The 27,949-nt window shown below is 44.0% G+C and overlaps 1 protein-coding gene across 1 annotated transcript in view; it reads left to right on the top strand.

Moving 5' to 3' along the window:
• Positions 1-27,949, top strand: part of LOC137379849 (electrogenic aspartate/glutamate antiporter SLC25A13, mitochondrial) — a 262,864-nt gene that overhangs the window by 118,125 nt on the left and 116,790 nt on the right. The window contains exons 4-7 of the mRNA XM_068051244.1: positions 23,095-23,241; positions 24,895-25,033; positions 25,601-25,694; positions 27,830-27,908. Of these exons, the coding sequence (XP_067907345.1) occupies positions 23,095-23,241; positions 24,895-25,033; positions 25,601-25,694; positions 27,830-27,908 (459 nt within the window). The remainder of the gene's footprint in view (positions 1-23,094; positions 23,242-24,894; positions 25,034-25,600; positions 25,695-27,829; positions 27,909-27,949) is intronic.

The following is a 27,949-nucleotide window of genomic DNA, read 5'->3' as shown; positions in this document are numbered from 1 at the left end:
TTAAAGCCTCTTATTTAGCTGAGCCTTTACACACACTCGCATACACCAGTTAACTGGAAAAATAAAAGGGATTTTTGTTGATAGTGCTGTTACAAAGAAAACAGAAAAAAACTCACTTAGGCTGAATACTTGCTCAGACTTGAAGAAAAAGAAAGAAGATATGGAAAGATATCCTTTGTTTTGGTTTGGTGTCCCAGACTGCTATCAATGGGATCTTCCTAGAACGGTTCGTCCCAGACGATGTTGAAGATCAGCCTGGGTAGGCTTTCCAAGAATTGCAGCTACTGAGGCTTCAGATAGGTCTTCTAGCAGAAATGTAGCAACAAGGATTTCAATTCCCACACATTCGATATGCAGCGTTTCCTCAATTCAGTTGGAAATAGGAAAACTGATACACTGGAAATGCAGGGTTTCTTTTCCAGAGAGAGAGATGAGCTGGGTCATCTTTGGCAGGCAGAAACCCACTGTCTGTTGTAACAATTCAAATTGAAATTAAATGCATTCCAGAAGTCAAGCCTCCTGACCTCTATAACTCTTGACCTGTCACTTCTTTGTAAACAAGTCAAAAACAACCCCTGCTGGGTGATTATCCATAGACAGGTCCCTTCCAGTAAGACTTGTTTAGAAGCCAAGTCAGGAACCTTCTGGTGACTTCTTTTTAAAAAAACACCAAGTTCAGCATCTCTTCAAGATTCCAGATGAATCAGTGTCCATAATTCAACTATAAGTCCTTGTAACATATTTTACAAAAAAAATAGAAGCACTCTCGTAACAGCAGGCAAATTATCTGCCCGCCATCGGGACTTTGTCCCTTTAAGGGACAAGCTCTCGCCTCCAGAACTGCCAGCCAATCAAGAGGCCAGGAGTTCTGCACAACCAGCAGCACCACTGGGTGCAGTAGCCACTGCTGGTACTGCAGGAGGCCCTGCAGAGGAGAAGCATGATGAAGATCCCGAGAGAGATAAATGGGGTCGGGGTCACCAAGGCCATGCAGGAAGACCTTGGTAACAGGGTGGGGGGGTGGGTGTCCATCGCTGCTGGGGCGGCCCTGTGGGGGTGCTGGATTGCCCTTAAAGGATGGATGCTTCCCCCCGACGCTGCTAGGAGGCTGCCAGAATTTATCTGACAGCATCTCCATGCAGCGGTGGGTCCCTCTGTCCTCCAAAAAATTGAGGGGGAGAAGGGAAGTGGCATTAATTTGCCACTTAAGGAAACCCAATTGGCTTGGGGCGCGAAGGCCTTCACCACCCCAGACTAAATTCGAAGGCGTTCCCATTCCTAGGGGGCCCATAAAATTCTGTCCTTTATGTTCCTTGTATGAGTACACCCAAATCTCTTTGAACATCAAAATTTAAAAGTTTCACGCCTTTTAAAAAGTGTTCTGCATTTCTATTCTAAGTACCAAAGTGAATAATCTCACTCTACCCTACATTATACTGTTATGACCAAGGCGGGAGGAGTGCACTATTAATTCTCCACAGGTCACAGCATATCAATAAATTTTCCCACTTACTAAAGCAGCCAATTACATACTCTATTTGTCCTTGAATAAAGAACACCAACCAGGTTTCTTTAATCAACAACAATATTAACTGTCCATTATAAAACCAAGTCTTAACCAATAATGATGTAAATCTACATACAAATTGAGATACTGAAGCTCCTTATTTTCCCTAGCCCTAATGCACATGCATCCAAAGCAAGTTAACCAGGAAAGAAAGGGATTTTAGTTTAGAGCTGTTTCATAGGAATGCAAGGAATAAAAAAACTTTGTCTATCACGATCTGGAAGGAAGTTCTTCGGTTTGGTGAGGTGTCCCAAAGTTGAATAGTTGGATGCCACTCGAAGTATTTCCAGGAAGGGTTGATGAGCAGTCTGTGATGTGTAGGCGTTCAAAGAACTTCAACAGTAGAATGCTTCGCATAAGATCTTCCATCAGGTGTGCTGCAACACGGATCTCTTTAGGTCTTACAGCAGCAGTATAGCAGTAAAAAGTTTATTGCAATATTCAGGATTTCTTAAACCCAGGAGGCAACATTACAGCTTGATGCTGGACAGGAGGCAATAGGAATCTTCGGCATTTGAAATACAAGGTTTCTTCTCAAGAGATGCAGGATTCCTTGAGAGAGGTAATACTTTTTCAGGGTGGTCTTCTGATCTCCAGGCAGGTCAAAAATCAAATTTCAAATGCCTGCTTTTTGCCCAAACTCACTGGTTTTTATAAGTTCAAAACTGAAAAAAAACTTCCTGAAACAGGTCACAAGCCCATTCATAAATTTTTTCTCATCTTAACAGAGGGGAGCTCTGAGGTCAACCCCCTGCTGGTTTCCTTGAAATTACCTGCATTCCAGTCCTTGTTTACCAGTTCAGCTTCTGTTTAACATCCTTTCAAAATATCCATAAAAATCAACTATTTGCAGGTGTCTCAATGTCCACTGAACTCCTTTTTCAGTTTTTAAAAACACAGAATCCTAAGTTTTAATACAAAAAAAATCCTCGTAACAATACTCCATCTGTCACCTTGTTGCCCATTCACTTAACCTGCCTTTGCAGCCTCTTTGTCTCCTCCTCACAGCTTATACTACCTAGCTTTGTATCATCAGCAAACTTGGATACATTACTCTCAGTCTCTTCACCTGAGTCATTCATATAGATTGTAAATAGCTAAGGTCCCAGCACTGATCCTTGCGGCACTCCACTAGTTACAGCCTGACAACTTGAAAATGCCCCGTTTATCCCTACTGTCTTAGCCAATCCTCTATGCATTCTAATATATTACCCCAACTCCATCTTGTGCATTAGCCTTTTGTCTGGCACCTTATCGAATGTCTTTTGGAAATCCAAGTATACCACATCTACTGTTTCTCATTTATCTACCCTACTAGTTACGTCCTCAAAAAGCTCCTATAAATTTGTCAAACATGATTTCACTTTCATATAACCATGTTGACTTTGTCTGATTATACTATGATTTTCTAAGTGCATTGTTAAGATTTCCTTAATAATAGATTCCAACATTTTTCCAATGACTGATGTCAGGATAACTGGCCTGTAGTTCCCTGTTTCTCTCTTCTTTCTTGAATAGCGGTGTTAGATTTTCTTTTGCGTTGGACATGTTGTCTTCCCGCTTGGGTATTCTGCCCTCCCAAATCCCTACCCCAACCCTTCAGCACTCTGCGATCTTCCTATTGCAGCATTCCCAGGCTTGACTCGTTCTTAGATAATCCTACAGCTTCCCTCTGTGCCATTCTCTGAACAGCAACCCCAATTGCCCCATCCTACTCTCTCATGGATCTTGCCACCTGACACACCTGCTGAGGTCTATTCTTGCCAACCTCCTTCTTGTCACACTCAGTGCTCCCAGTGCTGATTCTCTGGACTCTGTCAGAAGATCAGCTATCACCTCTTCTCTCTACATCTCCCTCCAGAATACACATTCACTTGTGAACAAAACCTTGCTCTACATGAGCTTATTGTGTATGATTGCATTGACATCATGGCCTTGATGGCAGCCTGGCTGAGGGGTGAAGACTCCTTCCCCCTCAATGAAGCTTCCCTGACTGGCTGTACCTTTCACCATTATCCATTGCCTCACCCAAACCGCTGAGGTAGCAGTGTGGCTTATATCACCAAGTCACACCTTGGTCTGAACCCCTACTCCTATGGCGCCTTTTCCTTCATTGAGCATATCACCTTGTTCTACTCCTCTTGCCTTTCATTTAAAATCCTCATTTTCTACCACCTGCCCAAGTACCATGGCAAGTTTCTCACCAAGATAGCTTCACTTTTTTCCCTCAGCCTCTATTATCAGCAACTTCTCATCCTAGGTGATTTTAATCTCCATCTCAACTCATCAAGCTCTCCCCTTAGTTCAGTGCCCTCCAATTCTCCCTAAATCTCTCACTCCAAATAAACTCCCTTACTCAAATTTGTGGCCATCCCCTCGACCTCGCCATCTCATTTGACCTCACTACTCCTATCGTGTCAATTGCCAATAAGGCCATCACTGATTTCTTCCTTCTATCCCTCTTCACAAACAGCCTCCTTCCCCCTCCCAACCCCACTTCCTTCTGTGTACGCCCTGGATAAAACTCTTCTCCAACTCACTTATAGTTGCATCTTCAAATTTCCAGTTCTCTTGCCTTTTTGCCTTCCATTCACACAACATTTAGAGTCATAGAGAGATACAGCACTGAAACAGGCCCTTTGGCCCACTGAGTCTATACCAACCAACAACCACCCATTTATATTAATCCTACATTAATCCAATATTTCCTACCACATCCCCACCATTCTCCTACCAATACTAGGGGCAATTTACAATGACCAATTTACCTATTAACCTGCAAGTCTTTGGCTGTGGGAGGAAATTGGAGCACCCAGCAGAAACCCACACAGTCACAGGGAGAGCTTGCAATCTCCACACAGGCAGTACCCAGAACCGAACCCGGGTCGCTGGAGCTGTGAGGCTGTGGTACTAACCACTGCACCACTGTGCTGCCCTCTACAGCTACCAATCTCAAACACACCCTCAACTCTACCTTTGATGCCCTACTCCCTATTAAAATTATTACTCTCTCTCATTCTCTCAGTATAGCCCTAATCTCCACTCCCTTAAGTCCAGGGGATGCAGACTTGAACTAAGGCAGACAACTGGTTTAACCATTCATCGCCAGTTCTGTCTGGGCCACATAAGGCACTATTGAGTGCTGCTCTTGTCTGCCAAAACAGTTCACTATTCCAGAATCATCCTGGAATGCAAAGATAACCACCCCCACCCCACCCCTTGCTCCCGATTCTCTGTTCCACTACAAATCTTCTTATTCCCTGCCTTTTCCATTCTCACCTCCAATATCAAGTCCAAGGAGCTCGTGGACTTTGTCACAAAAATTGAGACCATCCGTTCAGATGGTTCTGCTGCCTCCCCCACCGCCCGCCCCTGCTTTTCCCTAGCTCATTGGGCCAAACTTCTCCTAAGTCTCTGACCTCACAACTTTCTCTAGTTTCTCTGCTGTCTCCTATATTGCCCTCTACAAGCTCATCTTGTCCATGAAGACCACCTCATGCTCAACCCTATTGCCACCAAACTACTGTTGACCACCCAACTTCCCTTCCTGGTTCCCATGTTAGCTGATATTAATAGGTCCCTCTCCTTGGCCTGTCCCCCTCCCCTTCAAACCTGCTGTCATCACCCCTCTCAAAATACCCGTTCTTGCATGTACACATTATTTTCTAATGCTTATATTCTACTGTGACACATTATTTTGAATTGTAGGCATAACCACTTCTATACAAAATAAACATCCAATTTTCGTAATTTGAATGAGTAATGGCCACTACACAATATCAACACTGGCGTATGTTCTGCAATGCGTAAAATGTAAAGCAAAATACTACGAGAACTAGAAATCTAAAATAACAGAAAATGCTGTCGGAGACCTGAAATGTTAACCTAACCATTTTTCTTTCCTCAGAGATGCTACCTAACCTGCTAAGTGTTGCCAGTATTTTCTTTTTATACTGGCTGAGATTTTACTGGCCCCCCCGAGGCGAGATCGAAGGCAGGGGGGACATGAAGAATCGCGGTGGGTGGTGGCGGGACGGAGGGCCCATCGCCTCCCTGTTGCCCAGCGATCTTACCCGGGGTGGGATAGGCTGATGATGGCCTTCCCGCCCAGAGGCAAATTGAGGCCCTTAAGCAGGGGCGGAGGGGGGGAAGAGGATGCCTTGTAAAACGAGGGCCTGTGGGCTTGTGACGTCCATTACGGATCTTGTCAGCCGTGGGAAAGGTCCAAGGTGGCATTGTCACTACAACGCGGCAGCACTGCAATTATAATAATGAAAGGGTTTTTACCACATTTTGCATTGGCCTGACTCGGATTTAATAGGGCGTTTTCTATTTAGTGAAAGGAGCACGGGACTGCTTGCCTTCTGATCCCTAGCCATTTTAAGGTGGTGGCCTCAGTGCCCCCAATGGGAAGGCAGCCATGGGGAGTGTTGCATGAATCCAGGAAGGGGAACAGGAGGATGCGGCGGCCATTGCCAGGCAGCGGTGTAGCCCTTGAGGCAAGGGTGTGTGCAGAGAGGCATTCGCCCATGATCGGAGGGGAGTTGCAAGGGGAAGGCTCCAAAGGCAAGCTTATCTCTCCAGAGACAGTGCACAGGAGGGGGAATGATCAGCTGGAATCAGTCTTTGTAGATCCCCCCCATTGCGCAGCAGAGACTCAGAGAGAGATAGGGCCAGGCGGTGGCTGGGCAAGTTGGTGAAGATCGACCAGGAGAGCCACAGCAGCCGGCCGCGTCAAGAAGGGCTTATCCACAGCAGAAGGTGTATTGGTACATGCCTCAGTTACCTCCAGATATGCAAGCACCAGTATCAGCGAAGACTGCAGCTCTCCAGGGAGGCCATCACCGACTTATGCTGCAGGATGAGCTGCAACCCATGGGCTTTGGTGGACATTCTATGCCTGTGGGTCTGAAGATCACAGTGGCACTCAATTTTTATTCCTCTGACTCTGTCCAGGGATTCAATGGGAACATGTGTGGTGTGTCCAGGCAGCAGCACACTGCTGCATCAAAGAGGTGACCAATGCCCTGTTCAAGAGGACCGGCGACTATGTGCGCCTCTGGACCGACCCTGATACTCTGGCGGAGAGGGTAATCGGATTTGGAGCTATCGCTGGATTCCCCCAGCTGCAAGGTGTCATAGATTGCACGCATGTAGCCATTAAGGCTCCCATGGAGCAGCCGGTGGCCTTTATCAACAGGAAGGGCTTCCATTCCATTAACGTACAACTGGTCTGCAACCACTGTAAACAGATCCTTCAGATGTGTGCCTGCTTTCTAAGAAGCAGCCATGATGCCTACAGACTTTGGCCGTCCCTGGTGCCAGATTTTCCAGCCCCCCACTTGCCTTCAGGAGTAGATTCTCGGGGACAAGGGCTACCCATTGAAGACATGGCTACTGCCACCTGTGAGGAACCCTGGCACTGCAGCAAGTGAAGAGATACACCAGCCATGGGTCCACCCGAGCGACCATTGAGCAGGCCATTGGGCTGCTGAAGATGAGATTCCAGTGCCTGGATCAATCTGGTGGTGCCCTGCAGTATGCTCCAGCAAGGGTCTCGCGTATCGTGGTGGTCTGCTGTGCTCTGCACAGTCTAGCACTGCAGGGAAGGAAGGCCTTGCGTGAAGAGGACACGATTCAATGCCATTCCTCATCCGATGAGGAGGATGCCAATCAGATGGTGGGGGTGATCAAGCCCTTGTACTGGAGGCAAGGGCTATTGAAAAACGCACAAGGGAGGCTCGGGGCAATCTCATACATAACTGGTTCCTGCCACAATGATGCCCGTTCCAAGGAACTCAATAAAGAATTGCCTCACTGTATTCCACGTGTCGCCTTTTTCCTATCGCACTCCTGTGCCCTTCACCCAGGCTCACCAGGCGCATGTACAAAGCTGAGAAGGTGTCCATATGCATCCTGCTGCTGCACTGGCAGCTCATTGAGGGAGCAAGCGTGAAGGTGGCATCTGACAGGGCAGCAGGGAAAACATGACAGATGCTCAACAATGAAAGTGACCTCCATTTATTTAAACATTCACAATACCCAATAACAAGACCAAGGCGTACACACCCCTGAAACCCCAAGTTCATCTCGGTGCTCTTACTCAGGCGCTTCTGTGAGCTTCTACAAAGTGCCTCCCCTGCACTGGCAGCTGAGGTGAAGGCGGGCAGCCCGGTGGCTTGGGATAACTTTGGCAGGTGTCCTTTGGCTGCCTGAGGCCTAATGGGCCCTGGCTGGCTGAGGGGTTTCTGCACAGGTGCAGGAGCCTCCTCAATCAGCAGAGCTCCTGGAGCTGGGGGTCACTGGCGGAGGGGTTGAGGAGCCACTGTCCACAATCAGAGAGCCCTGAACGGAGTCTCTCCTCCGCCCTTTCAGAGCTCATTTGAACCTTCTCTGCTGACCAAAGACAGACGAGGACCTGGAGAAGACTCCAGGCGCCTTGCCCCCTTCTCGCCTTGCCATTGCTGCATTGAACTCATGGCCAACGCGAGGGTAAACAGGTCTGCACTTATCTCTGGGGTCTGGCTGTCCAGGAGGGTCGCCAACTTTTCAATGGAGGAAACCATGCTCTCTCACACCTGAGACATGCCAGCACTCATGGCATGGATGGACTCCTCCATCGACTGTGCATGACTGTGCATTGCCTCTGGTAGCTCAGCCAGGTGTACACTTACCTCTCTGCAACTCCAGCATGTTCTGTGTTGCTGACACTAGAGGCTCATCATAGGCCTGTGGATCAGTATGGGCCAGGCCACCCATGGTCCTCCGACTGTCAGTGGCCTTACAAGTCACGGCCTCTTGTCAGCTGATTGGATGTGTGTGGTGCATTCACCTGCTTGTGACACTGCATCTGAGCCAGGGCACATAGCCACCGAGGTGACAGCATCTGCGCTGGTGGAGGGAACACCCTCTGAGGATTTTTCCTCCTACTCAGAGGATGATGGGATTCCAGTGGTGCCAACAGATGATCTTCCCTCCAAGATCTTCCCTCTCACGACCTACATGAGAAAACGCAAACGTTTAGGTGTTCTGCTACATGGATCTGCCTATGCCAACCATGTGTGATGTAGTTCTCTAGAAGGTCGGTGGTCACCACATGACCACAATGCCTCCTCACTCTTGGTTGGACACTCCAGTCTGTTCATCCACTATGGATCGGCTGCCCTGGGAGCCCGCTGGTTCCAAGGCCGCATCCTGTGCCAGGGTCAGTTCTTGGATGCCCGGGATCCCACCTCCAGCCATCGCCCATGTGTTGTGGGCCATTTCCTCCTGAGAACAGAAAGAGGGACACTGTTAGTCTTCCCACAGAGACCAGAAGGACACTTGTTCTTGTGGCAGCCTTGTGCCTCTTACTCACATCCGTTCTCAAGGGACGTGCAGGGGGCAAGCAAGGACAGAAGGCTGGCTGTCTTGGAGATGCAGCCATGCGTCAGACATGATCTGCTGTTGCCTCAGCCCCTTGCCACCCACTTTTCAGCCACTCCCTAACCATGTCACGCAGTACACCAGCACAGAGACTCCAGCCGGCGTGGGGTGGGTGGTCAGCAGCACAAAGGCAAAGCAGCAGCGAAGTCACTCAGTGAAGCAGCAATTTAAGCAGGGCTGGCAGCACTTTAAATATGTTGCCAACACCTGTGTTCATCTCCACTGATGACGCCATTGGCGTCTCGCTGTCTGCTCCCATCCTCTAATGGGATGGGCCCCATGCCTCCTGCATTGAAATGGGCAGGCTGCATGTGTGACGAATGGCGATGCCACCTTTATCCGGTCCTGCCACCGGGACCTGCAACGGGCTGATAAAATTCAACCCTATTATGAGTTTGGTGCTGGGCTATAGCAAAGTGATTTAACAGCACAAATACTGAGAATCAGCTCATGGATACTTGTTCTTTCAAACCATAATTAGAAGAACAATATGAAATAATTTTAGAAGGGGCCTTCTTGGTTCTTAAAGTATTCATTGCTGATAGGTTTACAGTTTTCGCTGAACTTGTATAAAATGGAAGAATTTCTGAATAGGCAATTTTTTTTTTACTTTGTTAGTAAACAAGGTGTATTGTCCCACTTTGTGATTTTAGTGATCAATGATATCTCCAAATCTCCAGTAATATCCCTATTCGGTGGATTTTAAATGGGTATGTTTGCAATTGTATAAAATGCTGTATCTCATATTATTTGCATTCCTTAATGGCTAGATGGATGTCATCAAAAGTGGTGAATGATCTGTTTATTATGAGACTATTATCTACCAGATGGTTAACTCCCTATTTGAAAGGTGAGCAGCAATGAAAATCACTGCAGAAAAAAGAGCCAAGAAAGAAAGAAGAATGTTGAACCATAGAATCAAAGCAACACACTGTAAATTGAAGAAAGTCATACTTAAATTGTACATGCTCTGGCCAGATCATAGCTTTAGTACTGTGTCCATCTCTGATTACTGAGACGCAAGGGAGACATTCAAGTCCTGAAGTTGGTAGAGAAATGAGACATAAGAATGACAGCATTGTCCTGTGGACAGATAAATAGTCTACAATCTTCAACACTTGAGAAGTCACTAACTGAGAGAACTGTGATGAAGAAGCAGGTGAACAAAATTATAATTCCAATTACAGCTATCTGCTTTATTTGGTAATCATTAATTAATTGACCTTTGCTGAGAAAACAAATAATGAAGATTTAAAAGATTTTGAATCCTCAGAGGTTGGAACTGTTCACTGTCTTTGGTAACATTGGTGTTCTGCAAAACTATTATCTGTCCCATGATGGGAAATTGTACTCTTGTAGTACAGGTCATAGACAAAATCATTTGTGCTACTGGTGTCATGCAATAGATATGGATGCAGACGTCCATTTGCACTACTTTAGCTCATCCATTCAGAAATGTGCTACAATTCTTCTGTTTTCCCCACCTCACCCCAACACAACACACATGTATTTATGCGTTTTCAGAATTTTTACCTCAATTACACTACCAGGAAATTCATTCCATTTTTTGATCACTGTGAATAACTTCCTGCCATCAATCCTAAATTTGTCTTTTATTTGCTTGAAATTTCCCTGACATGATTTAGTGTGAAAGTAATGGTTCAGCTTTATCTCTTTACCATTTATTATCTTGTATACTTCCATAACATCATCTCTCAGTCATCTCTCAATGCTAAAAATCCAGGATTCTTCAGTCTTTTTTTATGTAGCTCAGGCTTCGATTCCTAGGGAACAGTTTTGTGGCTCTTCTCCACACTGCCTCCAGGGCTTATGTGTATGTCCATGAGCAGAACTTGACACAATACTCGAGTTACGGTCTGATCAGAGCATTTACGTTTTTAAAATGACTTTTTCTCACTTGCAGTATACTGCTTTGGTTATGTGATTCAATGTTTGATTTGCTTTTTTGGTTGTTGCTTTTCTGTGATTTTGGACATAAAACTAGCTGATCTCTTTCACTTCAATCATAGCTATTTTGATCACCTATAAGGTGTATTTATGTTTTCTTTCTCTGTGCAGTTTTGATAGTATTAAATTACATCTGTCACTGTTATGCCCACTCGCGTATTTTATTAGGATTCTTTTTAAACTTCCTAAGGTGCCTCCTCACATTCAACTAGTTGGTGCTATAGGCAAATTTGATCAATTTGCTTCGAACTTCTGGATCCAAGAATCATCAAAAATAGAAATTAGAAAATTTAAGGCATGGAAAGAGGTTATTCAGCCCATCTTGTCTGTGCCAGCTGAAAAAAGAGTTATCCAGCCTAATCCCACTTTCCAGCTCTTGATCCGTAGCCTTGAACATTAAAGCGCTTCAAGTGCATATCCAAGTATTTTTTTATATGTGATAAGGGTTTCTGTCTCTACCATCCTTTTAGACAGTGATTTCCAGACCCCTACCACCCTCTGGATGAAAGCATTTCTCCTTAACTCCCTGTAAATCTTCTACCAATTACTTTAAATCTGTGCACCCTGGTTATTGACCTCTCGCTAAGGGGCATGAGCCTTTCCATTCTGCTCTATCTAGGCCCTTCAATTTTATACCCTCAATTAAATCTCTCCTCAGTCTCCTCTGTTTCAAAGAAAACAACCCCAGCCTACCCAATCTTTACTCATAGCTAAAATTCTCCATTCCTGCCAACATCCTTGTAAACCTCTCTAGAGTGATCACATCCATCCTGTAATGTTTTGACCAGAACTGTATGCACTATTCTTCCTGTGGTTTAACTAATACTTTCCACAGTTCTAGCATAACCTCCTTGCTCTTATACTCTGTGCCTCAGTTAACAAAGGAAACTATCCGCTTGCCTTCTTAACCACCTTACCTACCTGTCCTGCTAACTTCAGGGATCTGTGGACATGCACCCCAAGGTCCTTCTGTTCCTCTATACTTCTCAGTATCCTACCATTTATTGGTTACTCTCTTGCCTTGTTTGCCCTCCTGAAATGCATTGTCTCACACTTCTGCAGATTGAATTCCATTTGCCACTTTTCTGTCCACCTGACCAGTCCATTTGTATCTTCCTGCAGTCTGCAGCTTTATTCCTCAGTATCAACCACACAGCCAATTATTTCATCATCTGCAAACCTCTTAGTTATACCCCCTATGTTTAAGTCTAAGTCATTGATATATGCCACAAAAAGCAAAGGAACTAGTACTGAACACTGCAGAACCCCATTGGAAACAACCTTCCAGTCACAAAAGCACCCAACAACCATTACCCTTTGGCTTTCTAAATAGAGGAGTACAAAAGCGAGGATGTTATGGTGGTGAACCTTTATAAAACATTGGTTTGGCCTCAGCTGGAGTATTGTGTCTGATTTTGGGCACCACATTTTAGGAAAGAGGTGAAGGCATTAGGGTGCATAGAAGATTTACAAGAATGGTTCCAGGGATGAGGAACTTCAGTTATGTGGATAGATTGGAGAAGCTGGGGCTATTCTCCTTAGAGAAGAGAAGGTTGAGAGGAAATTTGATAGAGGTGTTCAAAATCATGAGGGGTCTGACAAAGTAGATAGGGAGAAACTGTTCCCATTGGCAGACAGGTCGAGAACCAAGAGACACCGACTTAAGGTGATTGGCAAAAGAACCAAAAGTGACATGAGGAACAACTTTTTCACACAGTTTGTGGTTAGCATCTGGAATGCACGCCTGAGAGTGTGGTGGAGGTAGAGTCAATCATGGCTTTCAAAACAGAATGGGTACAGGGAGAAGGCGGGGGAGTGGGACTAACTCTTGCAGGGAGCCAGCACAGACACAATGGGCAGAATGGCTTCCTTCTATGCTGTGACCATTCTATGATTCTTGCCACTGAGCCAATTTTGAATCCAACTTGCCACCTTGTTCACTAGGTTGGTCCCTGGGATGAGAGGGTTGACCTATGATGAGAGGCTGAGTAAGTTGGGTCTATATTCTCTGGAGTTTAGAAAAATGAGAAGTGATCTCATTGAAAGATTCAAGATTATAAAGGGGCTTGACAGAGTAGATACTGAGATGTTGTTTCCCCTAGCTAGGGAATCTGGACAAGGGGGCACAGTTTCAGGATAAGGGGCCAATCATTTAGGGCTGAGATGAGAAGAAGTATCTTCCCTCAAAGGGTTGTGAATCTTTGGAATGCTCTACCCCAGCGGGTTGTGGATGTGCCATAATTGAATATATTTAAGGCTGAGATAGATTTTTTGTCTCAGGGAATCAAGGGATATGGGGAGCAGGTGGGAAAGTGGAATTGAAGCCCAAGATCAGCCATGAACATATTGAATGGCAGAGCAGGCTCAATGGGCTGTATGGTCAACTCCTGCTGCTGTTTCTTATGGGCTCCTCCTGTGCTGTAAATGACTCTATGCCCTTGGATCCCATGGCCTTTTATTTTTCTGGCCAGACTGCTATGTAGGACCTTTGTCAAAAGCCTTGCTGAAATCTATGTTGATGATGTCAAACATGTTACCCTCTTTGACCCTCCTTGTTAGCGCCTCTAAAAATTCAGTCAAGTTAGTCAGACACGGCCTTCCCTGAACAAATCCATGCTGAGTGTCCCTAATTAATCGAAGTTTTCTAAATAATGATTTATGCTGCCCCTCGGAATATTTTCCAATAATTTGCCCACCGAGGTTAGACTGACTAGCCTGTACTTACTTGGTCTATACCTTTCTCTCTTTATGAGAAAAGGTACAACATTAGCCGCTCTCCAGTCCTCCAACACCATGTCTGTAGCCAGAGAGGATTGGAAAAAGATGGTCAGATCCTCTGCTATTTCCTCCCTTGTTTCTCTTAGCATGTTGGATACATTTCATCTGGACCTGGTGATATATCTACTTTCAAAGATGTTAAACCCCTTAATATTTCCTCTCTCACCACATTTATCCCATCCAATATTGTTCCCCTCTTTTGTGACGACAGATGCAAAATCTTCATTGAGACCTATGCCCGCATCTTGTGCTGGATTTTAATGAGCCCTCAACGTCAGCATCTGTGGTGTGGTGGGGTGGGGGGCCTGAAGATGGCCCCGGATGAGGCCCGCCTCAGACCTCGACGCCGACAGAGCCCGGCCCGATCCTCCGGCAGCAGCAAGACACCATGTCTGCCCCCCGCCACTCGGCAACAGGACCGCAATCAGCATCTGCAAATGAATAAAATTATTACATTTACATGTACTTACCCTTAATCTTGATGGCCCGCTGCGATCTTCAGCCCGGCAGCCAGCACTCCCGTGCCTTTGGATCCCTATCTGGGGAAACGAGGTGCAACACTGGTGGAGAGGGGGGAGGTGGTAAGTTTATCAGTGTGGGGGGGCAGGTCAAATTAACGTCATGGGTGTAGGGGATGGTGGGAAGGGTTCTACTTTAAACTTTGTGCAGTTTGGGGGGTAAGATCAAATAGTAAAGGTAAGTGTTTTGGGGGGGAAGGGAAAATAATTGTTGGGTGTGGGAGAGGGGCAAAAGAAATTTATTTATGTAATTTTATTGAATATTTCTTTAAATATTTAAATAAGCTGGTAGGGCTGACTGTTCTTTAAAAATGGCATCAGCGCCTGCGCACAGGCAGCTGATGCCAGTGCTAGGGACAGACATCCGCCCCCTCCATGTGATCGGTGAGGGGGGAGTCGGGGGCCAGCCCATTCTGTGTATTTAACTGAGCCGCTGTGCTTGAGATGGCGGCAGCTCTTTGGCTTCGAAGCTCGCCACCGAGATCGGCGGTGAGCTTATAAAATCCAGCCTCTTATGCCTCCAAACACAAGGCAACTTTTTGGTTTCTAATAGGCCGTACTCTTTCCTTAGTTCTCCTCTTGTTCTTTATGTATTTATAAAACATCTCTGGGTTTTCCTTGATTTTATTTGCCAATTTTTTTCACGCCCTCTTTGCTTTCCTAATTTCCATTTTAAATCCACCCCTGCACTTCCTGTATTCCTCTAGGCTTTCTGCAGTATTGAGCTCTCGGCATCTGACAGAAGCTTTCCTCTTTTGCTTCAAGATACTCTTACATCCAGGGTGGCCTAGATTTGGGAGTCCCACTTCTTTGTGGGAACATATTTGTTCTGAACCCTCTCTATCTCCTCTTTGGATGCCTCCCACTGTTCTGACATTGTTTTACCATCAAGTAGCTGTTTCCAGTTCACATTTGCTAAATCGGATCTCAGCCGAGTAGAACTGGCCCTTTCCCCAATTTAGAACTTTTATTCCTGGCCTTTGTCCTTTTCCATAACTGCTTTAAATTTAACTGAATTATGATCACTACCTCAAAAATGCTTTCCCACTGATACCCCTTCCCCCTACCCAGCTTCATTCCTTAAAACTGAATCCAGAACTGCCCCTTCTCTTGTTGGGCTTGTTACATACTGGCTGAAAATGTTCTCCTGAATGCATTTTAAGAATTCTGCACCCTCTCTATCTTTTACACTGAGTTTATCCCAGTTAATATTAGGATAGTTGAAATCGCCTACTATTACGGTTTCTATTGTTTCTACCGTTCTCAACAGTTTGCCTGTATATTTGCTCTTCTATCTCCCTCTTACTCGAGGTCTGTCGTATATTCCCAGCATTGTGATTGTCCCCTTTTCTGTTCCTCAGTTCAATCCTCATGGCCTCATTTGATGATCCTTCTAGCATATCATCTCTCCTCACAGCTGTGATTGTTTAACCAATATTTTTAATCCCCCTCTCTATTTCACCTGACAACCCTGTAACTAGGAATGTTGAGCTGTCATTCCTGTCCCCCTTCAAGCCATGTTTCAATAATAGCTATGATAGCATTATTCCAAGTGTCTATCTGTGCCCTCAGCTCATCTGCCTTATTCACTAGATTCCTTAATCACTGAGCAACTCCTTTGTTATCTATTTAGCCTTTGTTTGCTCTGCCTTCCATACTTGCTTACTAATTTTCGGCCTTCCATTTCCAGATTTGCTTCTCTCCCTTCTTTAACTACGCTCAGGTTCCCATCCCCTGCCAGGATAGTTTAAATCCTCCCCAGCAGCACTAACAAACCTCTCCACAACAATATTGGTCCCAGCCCTGTTCAGATGCAACCCTTCTTGCTTGTGTTGGTCCCACCTCTCCAGACATGATCCCAATGCCCCAGGAATCAAAAGCCCTCCCTCCTGCACTATCTCTCTAGCCACGCACTCATCTGCACTATGCTTTTTCTGTACTCACTAGCATGTGACACTGGGAGTAATCCAAAGATTACTACCTTTCAGGAAGGGATAGAGAATACAAATATAAGAGTACAGCAGAAAGTAGAACCAGAGTAAGTAAAAATGGTAAAAAGTCAAAGCTTAAGGCTCTTTATCTGAATGCACGTAGCATTTGTAACAAGATAGATGAGCTGACGGCACAAATAGAAACAAATGAATATGATTTGCTAGCTATCACAGAGACGTGGTTGCAGGATGACCAGGACTGGAAACTCAATGTTCAAGGATATTCGCCGTTCTGGAAAAAGAGGCAGAAAGGAAAAGGAGGTGGGGTAGCTTTGTTATTAAAGGAAGGGATCAGTGCAGTTGTGAGTAATGATATAAGTGTAACAGATCGTGATGTAGAATCAGTTTGGGTGAAAATAAGGAATAGCAAGGGAAAGAAATCATAGAAACATAGAAAATAGGAGCAGGAGTAGGCCATTCAGCCCTTTGAGGCTGCTCCGCCATTCATTATTATCATGGCTGATCATCCAACTCAGTAACCTGTTCCTGCTTTCGATCCTTTTGATCCCTTTCGCCTCAAGAGTTATATCTAACTCCTTCTTGAAAACATACAATGTTTTGGCCTCAACTGCTTTCTGTGGTAGCAAATTCCACAGGCTCACCACTCTCTGGGTGAAGAAATTTCTCCTCATCTCAGTCCTGAAAGGTTTATCCCGTATCATTAGACAATGACCCCTTGTTCTGGGCTCCCCCACCATCGGGAACATCCTTCCTGCATCTACCCTGTCAAGTCCTGTTAAAATTTTATAGGTTTCTATGAGATCCCCCCTCACTCTTCAGAACTCCAGCGAATATAACCCTAACCGACTCAATCTCTCCTCATATGTCAGTCCCGCCGTCCCAGGAATCAGTCTGGTAAACCTTCGCTGCACTCCCTCTATAGCAAGAACATCCTTCCTCAGCTAAGGAGACCAAAACTGCACACAATATTCCAGGTGTGGCCTCACCAAGGCCCTGTATAATTGCAGCAAGACATCCCTGCTCCTGTACTCGAATCCTCTCGCTATGAAGGCCAGCATACCAAATCACGGGTGGGAGTGGTCTATAGGCCCCCGAGGAGTTGCCTCTCTACAGGACATAGTATTAATCTGGAAATAACGGACGTGTGTAAGAAGAGCACTACAATTATCATGGGTGATTTTAATCTGCATATAGACTGAACAAACCAAATTGGCAAGGGTAACATGGAAGACAAATTTGGAGAGTGCATCAGGGATTGTTTCTTAAAACAATACGTTACAGAACCTACCCGGGAACAAGCTATTTTAAATTTGGTCATGTGTAGTGAGGTAGGATGAATAAGAAATCTCGTAGTTAAGGATCCTCTAGGGGGAAGCGATCATAATATGGTAGAATTTCAAATTCAGTTTGAGGGTGAGCAACTTGGGTCTCAAACCAGTGTCCTTAATTTAAGAGCAATTACAGAGGTATGAAGAAAGAGTTGTCTCACGCAAGCTGGGAAAATAGACTAAAAGGAAAGTCAGTCGATGAGCAGTGGCAGAACTTTAAGCAGATATTTCTTAAAAGTCTGCAAACATTTATTCCGGTCAGAAGGAAGGACTCGATGAGAACAATGAACCAGCCATGGATAACAAAGGAAGTTAAGGAGAGTATCAAATCAAAAACAAAGGCATACAAAGCGGCGAAAACTAGTGGTAGGCCACAGGATTGGGAATTTTTTGGAAACAAGCAACGGATGACTAAAAAACTAATAAAGAGGGAGAAAATTGATTGTGACACTAAATTGGGAAGAAATATAAAAATAAACAGTAAGAGCTTCTATGGGTATATAAAAAGGAAGAGAGTAGCTAAAGTAAGTGTGGGACCCTTAGAGGATGAGACTGGGGAATTAATAACAGGGAACAAGGAAATGGCAGATAGTTTAAACCAATATTTTGCATCAGTCTTCATGGTGGAGGGCACTGTAAACATCCCAACAATAATAGATGAGCAAGGTGTAAATGGGAGGGAGGAACTTGTAATAATCTCTATTATGAGGGAAGAAGTGCTGACAAACTGATGGGACGAAAGGCAGACAAGTCACCAGGACCTGATTGCCTGCATCCAAGGGTATTAAAAGAAGTGGCTGCAGAGATAGTGGAGGCATTGGTCGTAATATACCAAAACGCACTGGATTCCGGTAGGGTACCAGCAGATTGGAAAACTGCTAATGTGACGCCCCTATTCAAGAAAGGAGGGAGACAGAAAGCAGGAAACTATAAACCAGTTAGCTTAACATCTGTCATTGGGAAAACGCTAGAGTCTATCATTAAGGAAGAAATAGCAGGACATTTAGAAAAACATAATGCAATCAATCACAGGATTTAGTGAGAGGGAGGAACTGAAGGAAATCAGTATTAGTAGAGAAATGGTGTTGAGGAAATTGATGGGATTGAAGGCCGATAAATCCCCAGGACCTGATAATGTACATCCCAGAGTACTTAAGAAGTGGCCCTAGAAATAGTGGATGCATTGGTGGTCATCTTCCAAGATTCTATAGACTCTAGAACAGTACCTACAGATTGGAGGATAGCTAATGTCACCCCACTATTTAAAAAGGGAGGTAGAGAGAAAACAGGGAATTATAGACCAGTCAGCCTAACGTCGGTTGTGGGGAAAATTCTAGAGTTCATTTCAAAGATTTTATAGCAGAGCACTTCGAGAACAGTGGTAGAATCAAATAGAGTCAGCATGGATTTACGAAAGGAAAATCATACTTGACAAATCTACTAGAATTCTTCGAGGATGTAACTAGTAGAGTTGATGAGGGACAGCCAGTGGATGCGGTTTATTTGGACTTTCAGAAGGCTTTCGACAAAATCCCACATTAGAGATTAGCGTGTAAAGTTAAAGCGCATGGGATTGGGGGTAGTGTATTGCGATGGATAGAAAATTGGTTGGCAGACAGGAAACAAAGAGTAGGAATAAATGGGTCTTTTTCCGAATGGCAGGCAGTGACTAGTGGGGTACTGCAGGGATCAGTGCTAGGACCCAGCTATTCACAATATATATTAATGATTTAGATGAGGGAACTAAATGTAATATTTCCAAATTTGCAGTTGACACAAAACTGGGTGGGAGGGTGAGTTGTGAGAAGGATGCAGAGAGGCTTCATGGCGATTTGGACAAGTTGAGTGAGTGGGCAAATACATGGCAGATGCAGTATAATGTGGATAAATGTGTGGTTATCTGCTTTGGTAGCAAAAACAGGAAGGCAGATTATTATCTGAATGGCTGTAAACTGAGAGAGGGGAATATGCAACGAGACCTGGGTGATCTCCTACACAAGTCGCTGAAGGTAAGCATACAGGTGCAACAGGTGGTAAAAAAGGCAAATGGAATGTTGGCCTTCAAAGCGAGAGGATTCGAGTACAGGAGCAGAGATGTCTTGCTGCAATTATACAGGGCCTTGGTGAGGCCACACCTGGAATATTGTGTGCAGTTTTTGTCTCCTTATCTGAGGAAGGATGTTCTTGCTATAGAGGGAGTACAGCGAAGGTTTACCAAACTGATTCCTGGGATGGCGGGACTGACTTATGAGGAGAGATTGAGTCGGTTAAGATTATATTCGCTGGAATTCAGAAGAATGAGGGGGGATCTCATAGAAACCTATAAAATTCTAACAGGACTTGACAGGGTAGATGCAGGAAGGATGTTCCCGATGGTGGGGGAGTCCAGAACCAAGGGTCATAGTCTAATGATACGGGGTTTCCCTTTCAGGACTGAGATGAGGAGAAATTACTTCACCCAGAGAGTGGTGAGCCTGTGGAATTTACTACCACAGAAAGCAGTTGAGGCCAAAACATTGTATGTTTTCAAGAAGGAGTTAGATATAGCTCTTGAGGCGAAAGGGATCAAAGGATATGGGGCAAAAGCGGGAACAGGTTACTGAGTTGGATGATCAGCCATGATCATAATGAATGGCGGAGCAGCCTCGAAGGGCCGAATGGCCTACTTCTGCTCCTATTTTCTATGTTTCAAACAGAGTCAACAATATTTTATGAAAGGGAAATCATGTTTGACAAATTTGTTAGAGTTCTTTGAGGATATAACAAGCAGAGTGGATAAAGGGGAACTGGTAGATGTAGCGTATTTGGATTTTCAGAAGGCTTTCGATAAGGTACCATATAAAAGGTTATTACACAGAATAAGAGCTCAGGGTATTGGGGGTAATGTGTTGGCGTGGATTGAGGACTGGCTAACACACAGAAGGCACAGAGTCGGGATTAATGGGTCTTTTTCAGTTTGGAAAGCCGTAACTAGTGGGGTGCCACAAGTTTCAGTCCTAGCGTCTCAACTATTTACGATCTATATTAATGACTTGGAAGAAGGGACAGAGCGTAGTGTATCCAAATTTGCTGATGATACAAAAATAGGTGGGCAGACATGTTGTGATGAGGACACAAAGAATCTGCAAAGGGATACAGATAGGTTAAGTGAGTGGGCAGAAACTTGTCAGATGGAGTTCAATGTGGGAAAGTGTGAGGTCATCCACTTTGGTAGGAAGAATAAAAAGGCGGATTATTATTTAGATGGAGAAAGACTACAAAATACTGCAACACTGAGGGATCTGGGTGATTTTGTACATGAAACTCAAAAAGTTAGCATGCAGGTGCAACAAGTAATTAGGAAGGCATATAGAATTTTGGCCTTTATTGCTAGGAGGTTAGAGTTTAAAAATAGGGAAGTCTTGTTACAACAGTACAGTGTGCTGGTGAGGTCACACCTGGAGTACTGTGTACAGTTTTGGTCCTGGTATTTAAAGGATATACTCCCATTGGAGGCAGTTCAGAATAGGTTTACTAGGCTGATTCCTGGGATAAAGGGGTTGATTTATCAAGAATGGCTAAACAGGTTAGGCCTTTTTTCATTGGAGTTTAGAAGAATGAGAAGTGATCTTATTGAAACATATAAGATTCTAAGAGGGCTTGACAGGGTAGATGTTGAGAATATGTTTCCACTAGTGGGGGAATCTCGAACTAGGGGACATAGTTACAGAATAAGGAGTCACACATTTAAAACTGAGATGCGAAGGAATTCCTTCTCTCAGAAGGTGGTGAATCTCTGGAATTCTCTACCTCAGAGAGTTGTGGAGGCTAGTTCACTAAATGTATTTAAGGAGAAGGTAGATAGATTTTTGAAATCTCGGGGAGTCAAGGGTTATGTGGAGCAGGCCTGAAAGAGGAGTTGAGGCCTGGGACAGATCAGTCATGATCTTATTGAATGACAGGGCAGGCCTGAGGGGCTGAATGGCCTACTCCTGCTCCTATTTCATATGTTCTTTCAAATCCTGCTTTTTACTTTCTTTCCTGGCTCCCTAAAATCTGCCTTCAGAAACTCACCCCTCTTTCTACCTATGTCATTGGTACTGTTATGGGCCATGATCTCTTGCTGCTCAACCTCCCATGCTGACTGTTCTGCAGCCGTTCAGTGCTGTCCTTGACCCTGGCACCTGGGAAGCAATCTGGATTCACACTTGCAACAGCAGAGACACCTATCTGTTCCCCTAACTATTGAATCCCCTAACACTATTGCTTTTCTGTCCTTCCTTCTTCCCACCTCTACAGCTATGCCACCAATGATGCCGTGGACTTGTCTCTGACTGTGCTCCCCAGGGGAACTATTGCCCTCACCAGTACACAGAAATGAATACCTGCTAGAGAGCAAGATGCACTCAGGGGTCTCCTGCACTACCTGCCAAGTCCCCTTGTCTGACTGGCGGTCACCATTCCCTCTCTGCCTGCACGTTCTTAAGCTGTGGGGTGACCACCTCCAGAAATGTGCTCTCAACCTCTTGGATGCACTGCAGTGATGCCAGCTGCTGCTCATGCTCTGAAACCTGGAGCTGAGGCTCCTCCAGCTTATGACACTCCCTACACATTTGGTTGTCCAGGGCATGGCAAATGTCCTGCAGTTTCCACATGGCACAGGATGTGTATTTGAGATCCAGTGTTAATTAGAAACAGTCGGACTGTATGAAAAGTATGTGGTGCACTTCTTCTTACTCCCCCCCACACCCCCCCCCCCCCCACACATTGCTTTCTTTACAACTACCCATTGCTTATGTTAAGAACTCAAAAATCTCATCCTTGTTTCTCTTAGTACCCTAAATAAGTTTATCCATTGCTGAAGATTTAATTGTTTGGAGCCCATATAGTTGCCTGTCTATATATAATATATATACATACAAAATTTGGTATATATCTGATGCTCATCAGTTTATGTTCTATTAGCACCATGTAACTCTTTTATGACTGCCATCTTACCATAATAATATGGAATTTCTGACTGTATGCATAATACAGTACAGTCCAAAGCCAGGCAGATCAGAAAATCTGATGAGGGCAATCAGTAATATCTGTGAGTCTGCTGTCTGAATCACAGAAACTGTACAGTCAGCTCACTAAGATTATGACTAGAGCTGTACCAGAGGAGTTGATAATGCTTAAGCCATGCACTCCATGTTTTATACCATAAGCATGAATTGCTTCATTGTTCAGTGTTGGTCTTAAATACTTGAACAGAATGTCAGTGATGAGGTTTAAAACATTGACCTATTAGACTTTATCCTGTACAGTGCTGTTGTCTCAGAATCTGTCCTTTCTATGCAGGAGCTTAAATAGACTATAAAGCTAACTGTCAAGTGCATGCTTTAGGGAAATTGACTATCGAGATTCTAGTATGATTTTTCCAAATGTTGCTGTGGTCTGATCTAATTTGATGAAAGGCCTGTCCTGTACAGTTGACTCCATTTTCATCCTGTTGTTATCTCACTTGATGCAAAAAATGGAAATCAGCAACAGAATTTTAAAACATTTTGATTCAAATTTGTTTTCTGAATTTGCAGGAGTTACAGCAAGAACATGCAAGACAGGCTTTTATGCAGAGAGATAAAGATAAGAGCGGCAGCATTTCCGTTGTAGATTTCAAAGATATCATGGTCACTGTTCGTCCACACATGCTAACCCAATTTGTGGAGCAATCCTTGGTAACAGTAAGTTGCATAATTATATTAAACACTTAGGTTCGGAAGAATCCTAAAACCAGTATAAATATGTAAAACTGCATTCTTATCAAACTTTACTAAATAATCATATTTTCAACAGTGATGGCCTCTATTATGTTATCCTAATGTTTTAAAAGAATATAGTTCATATTATTCTCTGAAATTATTTTCCACAAAGCAATTTTTCAAAAATGTTTTTTAAAGTGCCTCTTCCCATCTCGTGCTCAAACCGAGCAGAAAGTCAATGGGGCAATTTCTTAGTATGTTGGTCTGAAACCTATACTAAATTTAGCATGAGCCCTCATTCCAAAGGGAGCAGTGAACTGCTGGTGCAAAATTAAAGGCCTGCTACCCGATCCGAACCCAACGGGACCCGACAACATGTGTTGGGTTTGGGTCGGGTCGGGCCGCTCTTCCGGGTCCGGCCTTCGGGCTCGGGTGAGGTCGTGCTGGGTCCGGGTCGGGTCCACACATCAAGAATTGCAGGTAAGTGTTAAAAGTTAAAAACTTACCTGAGCTGGGAGTCTGGGACATCAAAGAAGGAAACTGAGTCTGCGCAGTGAGCAAGTGAGCGTCTCTATGACGTCATCACGTTCATGCTGCAGTTTCCTGAAGATTGGGAGTCGGAAGGTAAGTAAAGGGAACATTCCAGTGGTCGGGTCGGGCACGGGGGGAAAATGGAAGGACTCGGCCTGGGTCGGGCTCGGGTCCGATGTGGTTCCGTCGGGTTCGGGTCGGTTTTTTTTTGTGACTTGAGCAGGCCTTTAATCCCAATGCAGCACATTGATCAAGGTCCGATGAGTTTTATTTGCCTCTGACGGGGAGCCAGCCCACAGGAGGGTCTTGGGGGAGGAGACAATGCTGAAGGGTACTAACCTGAGCCAGCAGTAGCCCTCAGTGGTTTAGTGGAGCTAGAGGGAGCACTCCTGCTTCTAGCTCCACAATAATATAACTTTGAAATAGTTTTGTGGCTGTTTTTTGAGCACCTTTTGACCACAGGTTCGGCTGCTCAAGACTTGGCATAACCAGGCTCTTCCCATTTGTACATGAATTTTACTTTGGGATCCTATCACTGGTGTAGAATCCCAATTTGCATAACAAAGCTGCCTTTTGTTGGGGGGAAGGGACTGCTCATCCAATTTACTGGCCCCCTGAATATGGCATCAAGTGGGCCTTGTGTGACTGTGGAGTAATGGGTATTTTGGGCACGAAACGGATGGCTGTGAGTTGAATTTCTCTCCACTACCACAAAATCCTTTGTCATGCTATAGTTGGGTGAGCTGCAAAAATGTGATGCTTGTAATAATTTACTGTTGCCTAATTTATACTGAATAGTTTTCAAATGCAATAACTTAAGACTGTATACTGTTGTAAATTACTATCGTCACACATATGTATTTGTTTAGGTTTCCAAGAGATGGTTTGTATCTGCCAATAATTAGTTGTTTGTAGAAACTTTTATCAGAAACCTTGTTGGGGATAGGGTCAATCTGAACTATATAATTTAAATTTTGTTTAACTACAAGTAACTGTGCATATTACATTAAAGGAGTTTTATACAGAAGCGTTTCCAATTCAAAAGACATGAATGACTTTACACGAGTAAAATTTACTATTTTTGTTTTCCTTTATTACTTGTAGGCAGCAGGAGGTACTGCAACCCATCGAGTCAGCTTCTCCTACTATAATGGTTTAAACTCTCTCCTTAACAACATGGAGCTCATTATAGGAGTCTACCATACTATAGCTGGCTCCAAAAAAAATATGAAAGTTGGTAAAGGTTAGAAGGATTTCTGATTATGCCTTCTGAATATTTCCCAGGTTTAAAGTGGGGGAAAGATATGTATGTGCTTTTTTAAAAAATCAGTGACTATCCCAGCTCTATCTATGACACATCTTTTAACTACTGTGTTCCAGCTTTTCAATCTGCCCTGTATGCCTTTGTGTTTTTTTACTTTTATTTCAGTGGACATCAGGTTTAGCTAAGCCAGAGTCAGAAACATGGGGATTTTAAAGGCTCTAACAGACTAGGCTAACGTCCAAATTGGCACTCTATAAAAACAGCTTTACAGTGCAGATTAAGTATTCTGTAACTCATGCTGGCAGTACAGTAAGCAGCCCTACATGCTTGGACTGAGATCTTAATCAGCCTTATCTGACCACTTTTACTGCTTGTTCTTACTGCAGCAAAAAGGCTTCATTAGTTAGACATATTGCATGTGCCCTTGTTACACTGACCCACATCTGATTAGTACCTTATGCCTAGTAATAGCAGATATATCTTCGAGTAGTATAGTCCTTTCCGTAATGTAAATAATGGAACAATATAGTGTTTTTTTTTCTTCAGAGGAATTTACTCTTGCTGCCCAGGAACTTGGCCAAGTGACACCCATGGAAATTGATATTTTGTTTCAGTTATCGGACCTCTACAAACCACGTGGGTGAGTTGACGTACTGTATTTGGTTTTAAAAAATATTTTCATATTTGGCAGTTAAATAGATACAATTGGAACGTGTTCATACACAGAGTATGGACAACGTTTGATGATGAACTACTTTCCCTTGCAACTATCAAATCTTGTGCATTTCATCAAATGTTTAAGTAAAATTTGTAGACCACACAGACTGTGTTTGATATATAGTTGTGGTATATTAGAAGCAGAAAGGCTTGAGGCCATGTACTTTTAATTGGTTTAATTTATTGACTATTTAAATGAATCACTTAAGCTATTTCTTGAGAGTATATTGAGTTGTAATGTTGTCACATTTCTGTATCTGACATAAAAACTTTGAGTTTAGTGGTGATAGAGAGTATATTGTGAAATGTTTTATTAATTGGTGATTAGATTATCATGAAGTATTTTCCTTATTCTGTAGTTACCAACAGATGTAATGTCACAGAAGAACTTATGAAATGTGAATAATTAATATCTGGCCTATATTAAGGTTTGAATTTATAGGCCAATGTATCCTTACCTCTCCCTCCAGTAATTTCTGCAGGAGTTCTACGATCATCTGCTGTAACTTTGGCGGAAACCCGAAACCCATTTTATTCACGCTGTCATACACTTCTGTGAATGCCGAGGCACAGTACTCATTTGATATCTCCAACAGTCCTCCATCCTCCATTTCCTTTTCCATTTTTAATTGGCTCCACCCCTTAACAATTGTTTTACTTCTATATGCTTATAAAACCCATTGTAACCTGTCAGTCTTTCTTCAAACTCTCTTAGCAATTTTAATTATTTTTGATTCCCTTCACATTTTCTACACTTTTTTACTGTTATTAACCCTAAATCTGCTACAGTGCTGTTGTTAAGTTCTTATTTTAATTTGTTTCCCTGTTCATCCAAGGAAAAGAACACTGACTTTTGCACTCAAGTTCATGATATGCAGTCTTGGTGTGCAAAGACCAGGACTATGAATTTGTAACAGGAGCAACAGGAGACAGAGAGTAGCGGTAGAAGGGAGTTTCTCAAAATGGAGATGTGTGACCAGTGGTGTTCCACAGGGATCCGTGCTGGGACCACTGTTGTTTGTGATATACATTAATGATTTGGAGGAAAGTATAGGTGGACTGATTAGCAAGTTTGCAGACGACACTAAGATTGGTGGAGTAGCAGATAGTGAAGGGGACTGTCAGAGAATACAGCAGAATATAGATAGATTGGAGAGTTGGGCAGAGAAATGGCAGATGGAGTTCAATCTGGGCAAATGCGAGGTGATGCATTTTGGAAGATCCAATTCAAGAGTGAACTATACAGTAAATGGAAAAGTCCTGGGGAAAATTGATGTCCAGAGAGATTTGGGTGTTCAGGTCCACTGTTCCCTGAAGGTGGCAACGCAGGTAAATAGAGTGGTCAAGAAGGCATACGGCATGCTTTCCTTCATCGGACGGGGTATTGAGTACAAGAGTTGGCAGGTCATGTTACAGTTGTATAGGACTTTGGTTCGGCCACATTTGGAATACTGCGTGCAGTTCTGGTCGCCACATTACCAAAAGGATGTGGATGCTTTGGAGAGGGTGCAGAGGAGGTTCACCAGGATGTTGCCTGGTATGGAGGGCGCTAGCTATGAAGAGAGGTTGAGTAGATTAGGATTATTTTCATTAGAAAGATGGAGGTTGAGGGGGGACCTGATTGAGGTGTACAAAATCATGAGAGGTATAGACAGGTTGGATAGCAAGAGGCTTTTTCCCAGAGTGGGGGATTCAATTACTAGAGGACACGAGTTCAAAGTGAGAGGGGAAAAGTTTAGGGGGGATATGCGTGGAAAGTTCTTTACGCAGAGGGTGGTGGGTGCCTGGAACGCGTTGCCAGCGGAGGTGGTAGATGCGGGCACGATGGCGTCTTTTAAGATGTATCTAGACAGATACATGAATGGGCAGGAAGAAAAGAGATACAGACCCTTAGAAAATAGGCGACATGTTTAGATAGAGGATCTGGATCGGCGCAGGCTTGGAGGGCCGAAGGGCCTGTTCCTGTGCTGTAATTTTCTTTTTTCTTTGTTCTTTGTTCTTTATGTGCGCTAAACTGTTAATTCCTCTACATAAGATGTATAATGGTTTTCTCTGTAGATATGTCACATTAGCAGACCTAAGAAGAATCGCACCTCATGGGGAAGGAATCTTGCCATATTACCTGAGAGAATCTACGGTGAGAGAGTTGCAAAATATTATACAGTTACACTGTTAGGG

Source organism: Heterodontus francisci, chromosome 2, assembly GCF_036365525.1.
Source record: "Heterodontus francisci isolate sHetFra1 chromosome 2, sHetFra1.hap1, whole genome shotgun sequence".
Taxonomy (NCBI): Eukaryota; Metazoa; Chordata; class Chondrichthyes; order Heterodontiformes; family Heterodontidae; genus Heterodontus; species Heterodontus francisci.
This window is presented reverse-complemented; position numbering and strand designations above follow the sequence as displayed.